The 12,198-nt window shown below is 39.4% G+C and overlaps 1 protein-coding gene across 2 annotated transcripts in view; it reads left to right on the top strand.

The window, feature by feature from the left end:
* The window catches only part of LOC139148629 (sodium leak channel NALCN-like), a 548,532-nt gene that overhangs the window by 374,411 nt on the left and 161,923 nt on the right, over positions 1-12,198 (top strand). For both annotated transcript variants that reach the window (XM_070720114.1, XM_070720115.1), the window contains exons 25-27: positions 8,991-9,111; positions 10,341-10,439; positions 10,663-10,756. In XM_070720114.1, the coding sequence (XP_070576215.1) occupies positions 8,991-9,111; positions 10,341-10,439; positions 10,663-10,756 (314 nt within the window). The remainder of the gene's footprint in view (positions 1-8,990; positions 9,112-10,340; positions 10,440-10,662; positions 10,757-12,198) is intronic.

The raw sequence follows: 12,198 nt of genomic DNA, 5'->3' as shown, positions 1-12,198 counted from the left end.
AATCCTGTCCCAAAGAGACAGGAAAAATCCACTTGAGTCTATAGGACATATGAGACTGCCGATACATGACAACTTTTATCAAACCTTTCAATACGTAAATATATGGGGAATATGGCCATTAGTGTAAAGGTCATATGTTCTACAGGTGCCAGGGTTTGTACTCTCTGACATTGGAATATTGTACACATTACGTTTATTCATTTGCAAAAGTGTTCTTGTTTGGATAGATGTGTGTTTGTGTGTGTAGTCTCTTTATTTATTTTACTTTTTTGTCTTTATTATCAGATCTCATTTCATACTACGTATGGGATTTTCACCATAAGTATAAACTCGGTAACGGTAGTTCTCTTTTTGGAGAATGTGGTGGCCCTAAAAAGGGCCATTTGGTATGTGTATGCAGAGCACACGATTATTTCATTGTCCATAGTCTTTTGCCATGAACCGTCTCCACACTGCTTGTCGCCATCGATAGGTCTTTCTCTTCAAGTGGTGGCATGTTGATCTCATCCTGTGCAGTCTGCCATTACGCCTGCGATCCATCCCAGACCTTGGAGAACTGGCCGGTCGATCAACATTTTCATTCTGAAAACATCAATACAGTATTGCTATTATAAATATGAAAAAATGAATAATTCAAAACAACAATGAGACTAATAACAATTAAAAACATACCCAATCCAAACAGGTGAGGTTGCTTCTAAATTTATAACCCTTCTTTCTGAAAGCTATACGTTTATCGTGGTACAGGAGGGCGACATTGTTGAAGCTCTCAATATAGTGAGTATCTTTACACTGTAAAATAAGGGGAAATACAAGAAAATTAGTTTGGTCTGTTAAAAAAGTGTACAACGTTTCAAAGTGCTAATTAATAATTATTCATCAAGTAATGAACTCACGTCAATGTAGTGTTCCGGGTATTTGTATAGTGAGGACTTTCGCAGTGTTTTTCTGAGCAGATCAACAGCTGCTTGTGACTCCAGAGGCCGGAATGAACTTTCATAGTTGTCCTGAGTCCGACACCTGGATGTTGGATGGCAGTTTGTATGGTTTTCCTGAAAGAAATAAAATTTTCTTTAAAACAAACATAACTCATTTTTTTTTATGAACGGCTAATATAATTGATGATTATTTTCAGTGAATCATGATTCATGAAGAAAAAAAAAAGAGCGCATTATAAAAAGAATGTTGAGCCTGCCTGTACATCTCAAGTTATGACAACTTACCTGGTAGTGACTCACAACACTATCAAGGTTATCGCGGAGATGATTCGCTGCCTCTGCCCTTGTTTGTGGCGTGTCTCCGTTGTCTTTTAGATAGATATTGCTTAGCATGCTTCATGGTCCTATAGCAATGCGTCTTTATACTGGGAACTGTTGAAAGAGTTTATATATTATATTAAAAGTATTTGGATATCTAATGCCTCAGAGATAAACAGTGGGCGTACGTGTGTTTGATTGTTTGTTTGTGCGTGTGTTTGTGTGTCTGTGTCTATGTCTGTGTGTGTGTGTGTGTGTGAAATGACCGTTTTAGTTTTGAACATAGAAATTTCAGTTTGTTTCTTGTAGTACCTTTATCTGAGAGATCAGGGTGCCAGATGATGTTTCGGTTTCTGTTTGTGCCCATAGAAATTTTCTTCAAATCCTTTCCTTCGTAACTGAAAATAACAACAAACGAAAAATTATAGGGCTGCATTGCAAAATAATATTGTTTTACAGCTACATGTAGGGCCTATACACAGATACAGCAAGATAATCTTTTTAGATTCATATTACATACAGAATAGCAAAACGAGAAGCAAAAACCGACTCACCATGCCACGTGTAGTTGCTGCTCACTGTATCTGGCCTCTCTTCCCTCAAGAATTTGTCGACGGACGCATTGTTGTCATGGCCGTGGACTAATATAGAAACACCTAGGGAGAAGTAATCAGACATGAAGTTACTACTATTCTCTGAAACCAACTTTATGCCAGCAAAGAAATTATACTCTAAAATTCATTTTAGAAGTTAAACATGTATATTTACCCTTTTCATCGGCCCAATTGTAAAATCTCCTTACACCAACCATTTCATGACGCTGTGAGCAACTGTCGTCCTGTTTCGATACCAGCTCTTTACGAATGCATTTGTGGGATCTGAATGTACAAAAAACAAAACATAATAATATATTCATTTCCAGCTTTGCATGCTTTGACTTAGAGTCATGATAGGTTTGAACCGGGTGTTCAGCACTTTGGAAAAAATAATGATAAACAAGATAAGAAATTAATGATCATTATACATACATTGTGAATACATGTTACCAGCTATGCTTGCGACCATGATGCAACAGAGTCATATCAATTCAGTGTTGTAGAATTACATACAAATAAACAAAACAACGGTCAGTCTATAAAGTCGACAAGGTTGTGTTCCATGTGTAATTACTTACAGATCACCTAGAAATACTACATCCGTGTTTTTTGTGTTCCTACTAGTCCCGTGGCGTGCATCACTCATCACATCGATGCCTGTTGCCATGCGCCTATCCTCTGATGCTATTTCCTGAAGAGTAGAGAAATGGAAAGTTAATTTTAGGACTATGCCACCGATTTGGAAAGAGTTGATTCGCTTGTTGGTTTGTTTAAAAAAATCGAAACATTCCTCACCTCGAATAAAGCGGATTCCATCGATTCAACAGCTTCCTCATGGACATGCTGACTATAATTGTCGAAAACTGTAAAATACAATAATTATGAAAAGCATCGATTTGAATGCGCTAGCTCGATGAAATAATTCTTCATTTGCTGCCCATCAATTCACATCGTTATCTGTGATTGATGGGTACTTACCCTGCACACAGTAAGAAAGCCACAACGGCCCTTATATTCACATCAAATATATTGCCATCGTTTTGACATACCAGACACCGCTCCCAGTAACAAGACACTGCCAACACAAGGAACTACCAACCGAAGACTCGCGGTCAATTGGTCATACTGAATTTACTCTGGATTACTAATACTGAAAGCACCTGGGAAAAGATTTTTTCATCGTGTAATAGACCATGTTCCGAACATTCGCGAGACATTCCGAGATATCGCGAGAATATGTGGTTCGCAGTGGACGTGTTCTCGCAACACAGGACAAACTGCGTAAAACAGGACAAGTCGCTAATTACGTTAAAGACTGCATAAAATCTATGAAGTTGCAATCTTTGCTCAGTTGTGCACTTTTTCTAGTTCCATACAAAGTTTGACTTGTATTACTAAGCTGGAAACCTGTTTCTACTGGCATGTATTAAAGTCTCGCGAGATCTCGCAATCAGCGGAACATCGTCTTTTGCTCCACCCTTTTGTAGAGATAATGTATCACGCAAAAAACCCGGGTTGTGAATACTTACATGATTTCCTGTATGCGTATTTGACAGAGCCCATATTGGCTCCGTCTGTGATGACTTCATAGGTTTCTTCCCTGACTCCTGCCGCGTAAAATCCGTGTAGCAACCTGAAGTTGATAAAAGGAGAAATTATAAGTGAGGATAACAGTGACAGAAAATGACACACGTAAATTCGATATATCTCAGAAAAAAATAAATCGATAAGTATAAGTAAAAATCACTGTCCATATTTAAGAAACCATATAGAAATATGTATCTGTAATTGACCAATAGCCTTCAACTAGGCATTTAGGGAGATGAGCTCCAATTGAAACCGTGACCGTTCTCACACGATAAACTAACCCTTCCAGCATGCCCCATTATGGTTGTGAATGTGCGATTTGCAGCCAGTTTGCCATTACACGACCCCGAGTGCTTTTCTACAGTTGTCACCAGGTTCTGGATTGACAGCGATGTAGTCAGGTACATCGTATCTTCGGTCCGCTCAATAGGACAACTTTGATAGATTGGACCGTCAAAGTTACCGACTCGATCTGGAGAACGATTGGTGTCTGAATCATGCTGGAAGTAGAAGTCCAGTACTTCCGACAATACGTCGTAATTTGTTGCTCAGCCCTCTTTTAGTCTCGATCGCAAAGCTGCAATTTTCTTCTGAAGAGCTTTCTTGTCGTCAGCAGTAGGTGCGACAAAATCGAGGTTGCCCCTCACTGTATTGTCTCGCTCCCGACGCAGGTTACGAACCCGAAAAAGCTTCCCTTGTCATCGAAGGGAATACCTGTCTAACCTGTTCTAAGCTCACTTCTGACATTTTCAGATCGACGAAGTGTACTTAATTATAATAAAAACGAATTCCAAAATAAATTTTGAAACTAAGCGAACTCGAAAAAACTGACAAAATGGAATTTACACTATATACAAATGAAAAAAAACCTATAATGATAGATCGATCAAAACGAAAAAGAAGAAAAACCTACAAATTTACCTAATCTAAAGCAATATAAGCAACAAACTATTAAAAATAAATCTGGAAAAGGGAAAAATTTACCTCATGAAAAAGTCTAAACTCACTGCAATGTAGGGTATAGTAACGAACGTTTGAAGCGCTGAGACAAGTATGCTTGAAGTGATCGTGGTGGAATCGTATATGAAGACGTTTGTATCTCCTGAAATTGACAGCAGAGGTCTCCTCCTACTGTCTATGTGTGAATTAGTCTGACATCCAACTTCAAAGCTCGGCTCCTTTCGTCCTGTCGCCAGTGTGACAAGCTACCTGTTCATCTTTCGCCAGCTTTGTCATGGTAAATTTACACCTTGTCACAGGACATGGCACAAGTTCCTGTCAATTGTATTCTGCCTTAGCAACAACACCTTTAGTTGGCAATGATATGAAAATACACATATGCAGTTGTTGTTGTGGTATCCAACTTCGACCAGACGACCTTTGCCTTTTACAAGCATGGTAATGAGAATACGTGTGAATGTGTTTTTTATGGGGGATTCAAATCGCTCTAGAAAAGCCCTTGTATTTCATTCCCAGTTTTGCTTCAGCATGGGTGACGACGTCGGAATCGTCTCGTCCAAAGAGCAGCTACGTGTCATCGAAGAAATTTTCAATGACCGTGGCTGGCAAGTTGTGTATCTTCCGAAGTCAAAGAAGTCCCGTTGTCAGAAAAGACAGAAAAGAGCAATTCCTGTAAACGCAAGCACGCCTCAAGAAAGCAACGGAGTTGACAAGGTAGGAGTCGAAGGTGAAAACAGCGGACGTCGTTTTCTAATTCCGCGAGATCCCGCCGCCAACGAATGCCCCCATTGTTTTGGCCAACCCTGTGTGACAACAAACAGACAGGAATGGCTTGGCAATGGTCAGGAGCCCTGCAACGGCAATATGTTGATTCGACATCGACATTATCGAAAATTCTGGAACATGTTGGATCGGAGAAATGCTTGGCGGGACGAGCGGTATTTGTTGCGAAAGCAACAACTTATGCAGGCAGATGATGTCGTCGTCACAAGGAGGGAAGTTATGCCCCTCTGTGTAACTTCCCTTTTACGGTCACTGTATCCCAATTTGCCCGGGGTACCGTACGTTGGCCATAGGTGGTCATGAGCACTCCTCTCTACGTTCAATCCAAACCAAAATGGTCCTTTTCAGGGCCACCACATCCTCCAAAAAGAGTATACCGAACTATACCGATCTAGATACTAATGTTACTACATTTTGTTTTCAGAATGCGTCGAAGGTAGGTACTTTGCAGGTCCCAGGAAAAGTTCGTTGGGTGGACTTTTTTACCTGAACGGTTTTACAAAACCGTGTTGATCTTCGGAACATTTATGTTTCGGGCTACCGTTAGAAGATCAAGCAAGGCAAAGTGGTTACAAGTGTTTATTCTTGATTTACTAAACAAACGCTTGCAGAGATTTTACAAACATTACGTTGATACGAGGCTGAGTTTGAAGAAGCGTTTGATCGACAGTCGATGCCAGTGACGTGTACTGATATGCATTGATATGTAAATCGACAGCATTTTGTCCTTGTTACATTTCGACATCGAAATCTACCTCTAAACTTATTTAGTATTTGAATTGAGACCCTCAACTGCTGGGTAGCATATTCACGCTACCGTAGGTGTTTAAATTTGGCAAGTAGTCTCTTATAAATGATGAAAATGCTACGTTTTCGGGAGCTCCCCTTTGTCTTACTCGTTCAGCGTCGGTTTGCATAATGAGAGTCCATTTCTAGTAATCCGCTATAAGTACCCGACGGGCGTCTTTAAACACGAAGTTACAGGACCATTGTGGGGTTTACACATGTGTGTTTACTCCAGAGCTGACACTGGATTAAAGTTAAACCTGTGCCAGTTGGACGTGTGACCAGACAACATCGAACTAACAAAGAACTAAAATTAATTTGGTGTCGGAGGGCTGGTCCATTCGGTGCTCCATACTAAACAACGGCCTATTTACACTTGTGACCAGAACACCGAACTAAACCCAAAACTATATCTCGTCTGCGGCTTGCAGTCATTACTGCAGTGGACTGTGTTCGAGCAAGAAGTTCGGGCGATCGCAGCAGCAATTTGTCACAGGACAAAATCAAACTACTCATTTCTATCTTGAGAGGTGAAAACATCTTCGATATGATGGACTGTCGAGGTATGATTTTTTACGTCCATGGTCAAGGGATAGGCAAGTTTATGAAGTCATCACTGCAAAGGCCAGGGAAATGGGATTCGAGAGAAACTGCAGAGCAATGTTGAGACAAAATCAAATGGTTGTGAGCCCAAATCAAAACCTTGTCCGACAACAACCGTCGTCGTGGAAAAGGCAGAAAAACGGATGCCCCCACCTTACTATCCAAAATTTTGTGTTGCATTAGTGTTTGTTTTGTTTCCCATATATGTGAAATAGGTTCCCCACGTTACTATCCAATTGTTAGTGTTACAATAGTGTTTGTTTTGTTTAGAAATTTATTTTAATGAGTATGTTAGTGTTTTGATTGTGTGTTTGTCCATGTCGACCGTAAAAGGGTGCAGTGCGGGATTCATGATTGGACATCTAAGAAATGGGAAACATAAACTTGCTCGTTTTCTCCGACGGCGACTCATCAATCTTTATGCCATGGAATGGATATCAACATGAAAATTCTCTTCTTCTTGTAAATGTCTTTGCCGAAGGCATCTCGATCGGTCGATTGAAACACAGTCCCTCCCCGTGATTGAAAACAAAAAGAGCGTAGATAGTAGCCCTGCATACGTGCTCCCGGCGTTGTACAGCCTCCCATCACATCAGTGAAACGCAGGGGAAACACACAGCATCGTACACAGGGCTACGTAGACAGCAACTGTTCCGATGTTTGTGTCTGCCATTTTGAGCTAACGATTGCTCTCTGGTCCAGTGAATACCGCTGAGGACGTTTGACCTGATCTAAATTTATACCTTGTTGATTGACATGTAAACATGAGATCGCTTAGATCGCTGATAAGGAATATTTACAGAGCGACTAATCGGATACTCTCGGGTTTAAAAACATACACGTGTAAGCATGACTCATGAGCACACTGTTTTGAATTCTCATGTAAATGATGGTTTATTAGCTGGTAAACACTATCTGTAACACTCCAGGGGAATTTCAATAACTGTCTGAATATCAAAATCACAGTCTGCTGAACATGTTCATATTCCGTGGCTGGGAGAATCATAAATCCCCCACCATCGCTAGCTCGCAATGGCGGACCCAAACATTGGACAGCTGCCGTCTACGCTCTTTTTGTTTTCAATCAACCGATTGAGACGTCTTCGGCAAAGACATTTACAAGAAGATGAGAATTTTGATGGATAGTTGGGTTATGTCACCCGACAGGAACCTTTAATATTTTCATCAGAGGCAAAATTCTGAGATTAGCTCGCACTTGTAAGAACACTGATGACTTCACTAAAAAAGTCGCATTCTCCTAAAGCAAACCACTCAACAGAGAAACAAAAACAATAAAATCACTAAAATAACAGCGGAAATAGACCACAGTATCTGAAATACACAAACCGCACAGTAACACAAAAACAAACTTATTTTCAGTACAACATACAGCCTGGGCCCAAACACTGGCCAGAGCTGGAAATAAACACAATACTGAGGAAACTATTCACAGAGTCACCAATCATTGCGTACAAGAATAACACAAATTTTAAAAGACACTACCCAAAACGAAATTTACAGAAGTAGATAACAAACAAACAAACAGGATCCCAAAATGGATTTACAACATGATCCAAACACATTGATATACTTGCTTCACTACTTGAAAAATAAGAACACTGAATTCACTTAAAAAAATTCACAAATTTTAACGTAAACTGAGGAAAGAATTTACTCTGCAACTGATGAGAAACCACACTCGGGGTTCAAAAGGCAAGCAACAAAGGGCCACTCTATTAACTCTTGTAATACTATGAGCTTAGGTCCAACTTCTTCTCACCGTACGTTTTCCCCACACAAACAAAACTCTATCGTACACATTAAAATAATTTTCCCTAGACAAAACCGAAAGGAAACATACATTAATGCAACACAAACTTTTAGATAGTATGGTGGGTAGCCTCTTTCAAATTTGTATGCAAGCTTGAAGACAGGATATAGTTCGGCGTTTAGTTCGGTGTTCTGGTCACACATATAAGGAGGTCATTGTTTAATATGGAGCACCGAACCTGAACCAGCCCTTTGGCACCAAATTAGTTCTTTGTTAGTTCGGTGTTGTCTGGTCACACGTCCAACTGACACAGGTTTAAATTTAATCCAGTGTCAGCTCCGGAGTAAACACGCACATGTAAACCCCACTTGTATCACCTTACAGAAAGCTTTGAAAGTCATGAATCTTTGGCCACAGAATAGTTCATATATTACATCTTTACATGATTTACAATGAAAAATAGTCTGGCACATAAATACTTGAAGTGATACGTGTTCAGTATGAGCGCAATATTGAAGCTGACCCCGAGGCTAAACGTCAACACCCGGTACTGGCCATCTATGTGTACAATAATCAAAAAAGAAAACAAACAGATTTCATTGCAACCCTTGCAAACCTGAGCGTTATCTTCTCTATAATATTTTTCAGGTCAAATCCAAGAAATTTCAATTTTGATAACCTTGGAAGTGCAATGTTGGCACTCTATGAAGTTCTTTCACTGGAAGGCTGGCTTGAAGTCAGAGATATTATAATTGAGCAGACTGGAATTGTGAGTTGCTCTCCTTTTGTCATTAAACATTGCTCAATTTTTTTCAGACTTTGCAGATGATAAACACATTTTACATACTTGTGAAGTTTGCATCATGATCCAATAAAGTCATGTGGGTTGCCAATTTCTGACTTTTCACTGCCCCAATAAGCACCCTAGGGAGTGCTGCCATCATTTTGTTTTACCAAGTTGATAATGAGATACAGGACATCGGTGCCCCAGGGCCCCATGTTTCACTTTTTGGTCAGTTTAGAAAAATATTTTCCTATAAAACCACCTGTATAGCTTCAAGTTCCTAGGGATAACCTTGTTCAGTGTTTTCAATCAGAGATGAAATTTTGCATTTATGGCAAATAATAAACAGTAAGGAGGTACACAGGACATCGGTGCCCCAGGGCCCCATGTTTCACTTTTTGGTCAGTTTAGAAAAGTGTTTTCCTATAAAATCACTTGTATAGCATCAAGTTCCTTTGGATAACCTTGTTCAGTGTTTTCAATCAGAGATGAAATTTTGCACATTTTCGGGCTAATTTTGTCATGTGTTTAATCAAAGGTGGCTTTCTCTATACCACTTGTTTTACAGCTTTAGAATTAAATATGAATCTCCTTATGAGCTGTTGATAATTAAAACATGCACATGGTAAACACAATTTCTGCAGTAGTGGGTAGAGGGTACGTTCGGCTATATTTTGCTTACTGTGTGCAAAAATGTCACTACATGTTTATATATCACAGCATCTTCCTACACAATTTTATGTATCGCAAAATATGGCATATTGTTTTGTGTGTACCAGGCCAGTAATAGTTGACAAGCAGGCATACATTATACATACAAACCGTACACACACACACACACACACACTTGATGTTCCAATTATAAGAATTAGAGCTTAAAATATACCAAAAACCTCACCAACATGGTAGACATGCATAGTAGATGTGTCCAATATTTTGGCCATAGGCTGATATATAGTAGACATATTTGCAAAACTGAGAAAATTAAAAGTGATATGACATTGCCTTGTAATCTTGATGACGTCAATTCTGTCACAAAGATAGATGTTATTGTCAAAAGAATGGAATCCCTTAATTCCCCACAAAATTGCATCGAAACATGACCTCTCTAATTTACCTTTTCCTTCCACATTTTTTGGTTTTGCACAGAAAAACAAGGATAGGGTGAATCAAATCTTGCATAACTGATCCCTCGTTTTATGTTTATTTTTCAGTGGAACAGTATATATATCCACACATTTGTTTTCATTGGCTGCATGATTGGATTGACGCTATTTGTTGGTGTTGTAATCTCAAATTTTTTTGAAAATAAGGTAAGATGTACTGTAGATTACTCTCTTAAGTTCCTCAGATGTTGCTTTTGCATCTTAAATTAGATACAAAACCAAGTGTACTTGATAAAATATCACATGAATATTGAATGTAATCTTTTCTTTAATTATGTTTTGTTCTTTAGTGATAGACCTTGTGCTTTGTCTATGAATGAATTAAATTTGCAAATGAAGCATTTTTAAATGCATTTTTTCTGTGAATTAGGGTACAGCTTTACTTACGGTAGATCAAAGAAGATGGCAGGACTTGAAAGGCAGATTACAGTTAGCTCAACCATTGCACATTCCACCGAGACCAGGTAAGACAGAATTTTGTACAATCAAGACTGAAGAGTCTATTTGGATGCAAATTTATGTATTTTCAGGTGTGTAGGGATATCTCATTAGGGACTCAAAAGGCCGGACTGCCAACTGTGACTCCCAGTTGGCTCATAATGCAATTCAGGACCAGTTGCAGTTGGTCTCCACTAATGGACGGCAGATTTAATCAGATCCAGTGTGTAGATGGAGATTATCCTTTGTCATGTAACAATGACCTTGATAATGCACTAAGGATATTTGAAAATCATCACACAGATTCCACAGGCTGTTTGGATTGTCCGGCTAAGGGAGGTGATTTGATCTGCTCTTGATTATGATTTACATACATCCAATTAAGTTCAAGATATAAAGGAAACCATTGACCAAAAAAAACACACCACACAAGTATTCAACCGTGTGTTTTTAGCTCTCTTTAGGTATATGTATATATACCAAATAGAGCTTATATGTTAAGTCGGCAGCGTCTGTTTGTCTGTATTTGTGTTAATATGCCTGTTATGGTATGTGTGGATGTATCCATCCACATCAAAAACTCCAAAACTGCAGCACCTACCATCTTAGTCTTTGGTGTAGAGTTGCACGTAGGGGTGGAGATATGAATTTGTTCAAATAGACATCAAATCAGGTCTAATAATCGTTATCATTCAAGGTAACTGTTAGAGTAAACTGAACTTTATCCACAAAGGTCAATTTCTTTGTGATGCAACGGTCAATGATATTATAATTTATGTAAATGATAGTCTCATTATGCATGTATGTGTTATACCAGCTGGGTGCACCGGTGGGGTTTTTCTGTTAGTGTGTGTTCAAGACAAAGCAGACTTGGCAAGGGATGTTCATCCACTGCACGTGTTGGTGACCAATAAAGAAAGTGATTGTACTGAAACAAGCTATCGCTTCCTCTCGCTATATCATTGCACCGTACGCAATGAACTACCGCACCTCAACAGGTTATGGGCCCAGGCCACGGCTGCAATTTGATGGTGACGAGTCGAAGTACGAATTATGGGAGGTGAAGTTCCTTGGTCACATGCAACTGCAAAAATTGGAGAAAGTCATATCCCCCGAAGAAGGCGATGAAAGTGAGCCAGACCCTGAGAAGAATCACGATGCCTACGCTGAACTGATACAGTGCCTCGATGATAAAAGTATATCACTTATTATCAGAGACTCTAAGAATAATGGACGCAAGGCGATTCAGATTTTACGTAACCATTATCTAGGGCAGAGCAAACCAAGAGTGATAGCACTACATAACGAACTAACTACAATGTCAATGAGAGATGACGAAGACGTGACAGATTACATGATACGGGCAGAAAATGCAGCCACTGCACTTAAAGGTGCAGGAGAAAAGATCAGTGACAGTCTTTTAATTGCCATGACACTAAAGGGACTTCCTTCACGCTTCAGAACATTT

The sequence above is a fragment of the Ptychodera flava genome, chromosome 13 (genome assembly GCF_041260155.1).
Source record: "Ptychodera flava strain L36383 chromosome 13, AS_Pfla_20210202, whole genome shotgun sequence".
In the NCBI taxonomy this organism is placed as follows: domain Eukaryota; kingdom Metazoa; phylum Hemichordata; class Enteropneusta; family Ptychoderidae; genus Ptychodera; species Ptychodera flava.
Note: the sequence above shows the minus strand (reverse complement) of the source record. Positions and strands in the feature narration are given on the sequence as shown.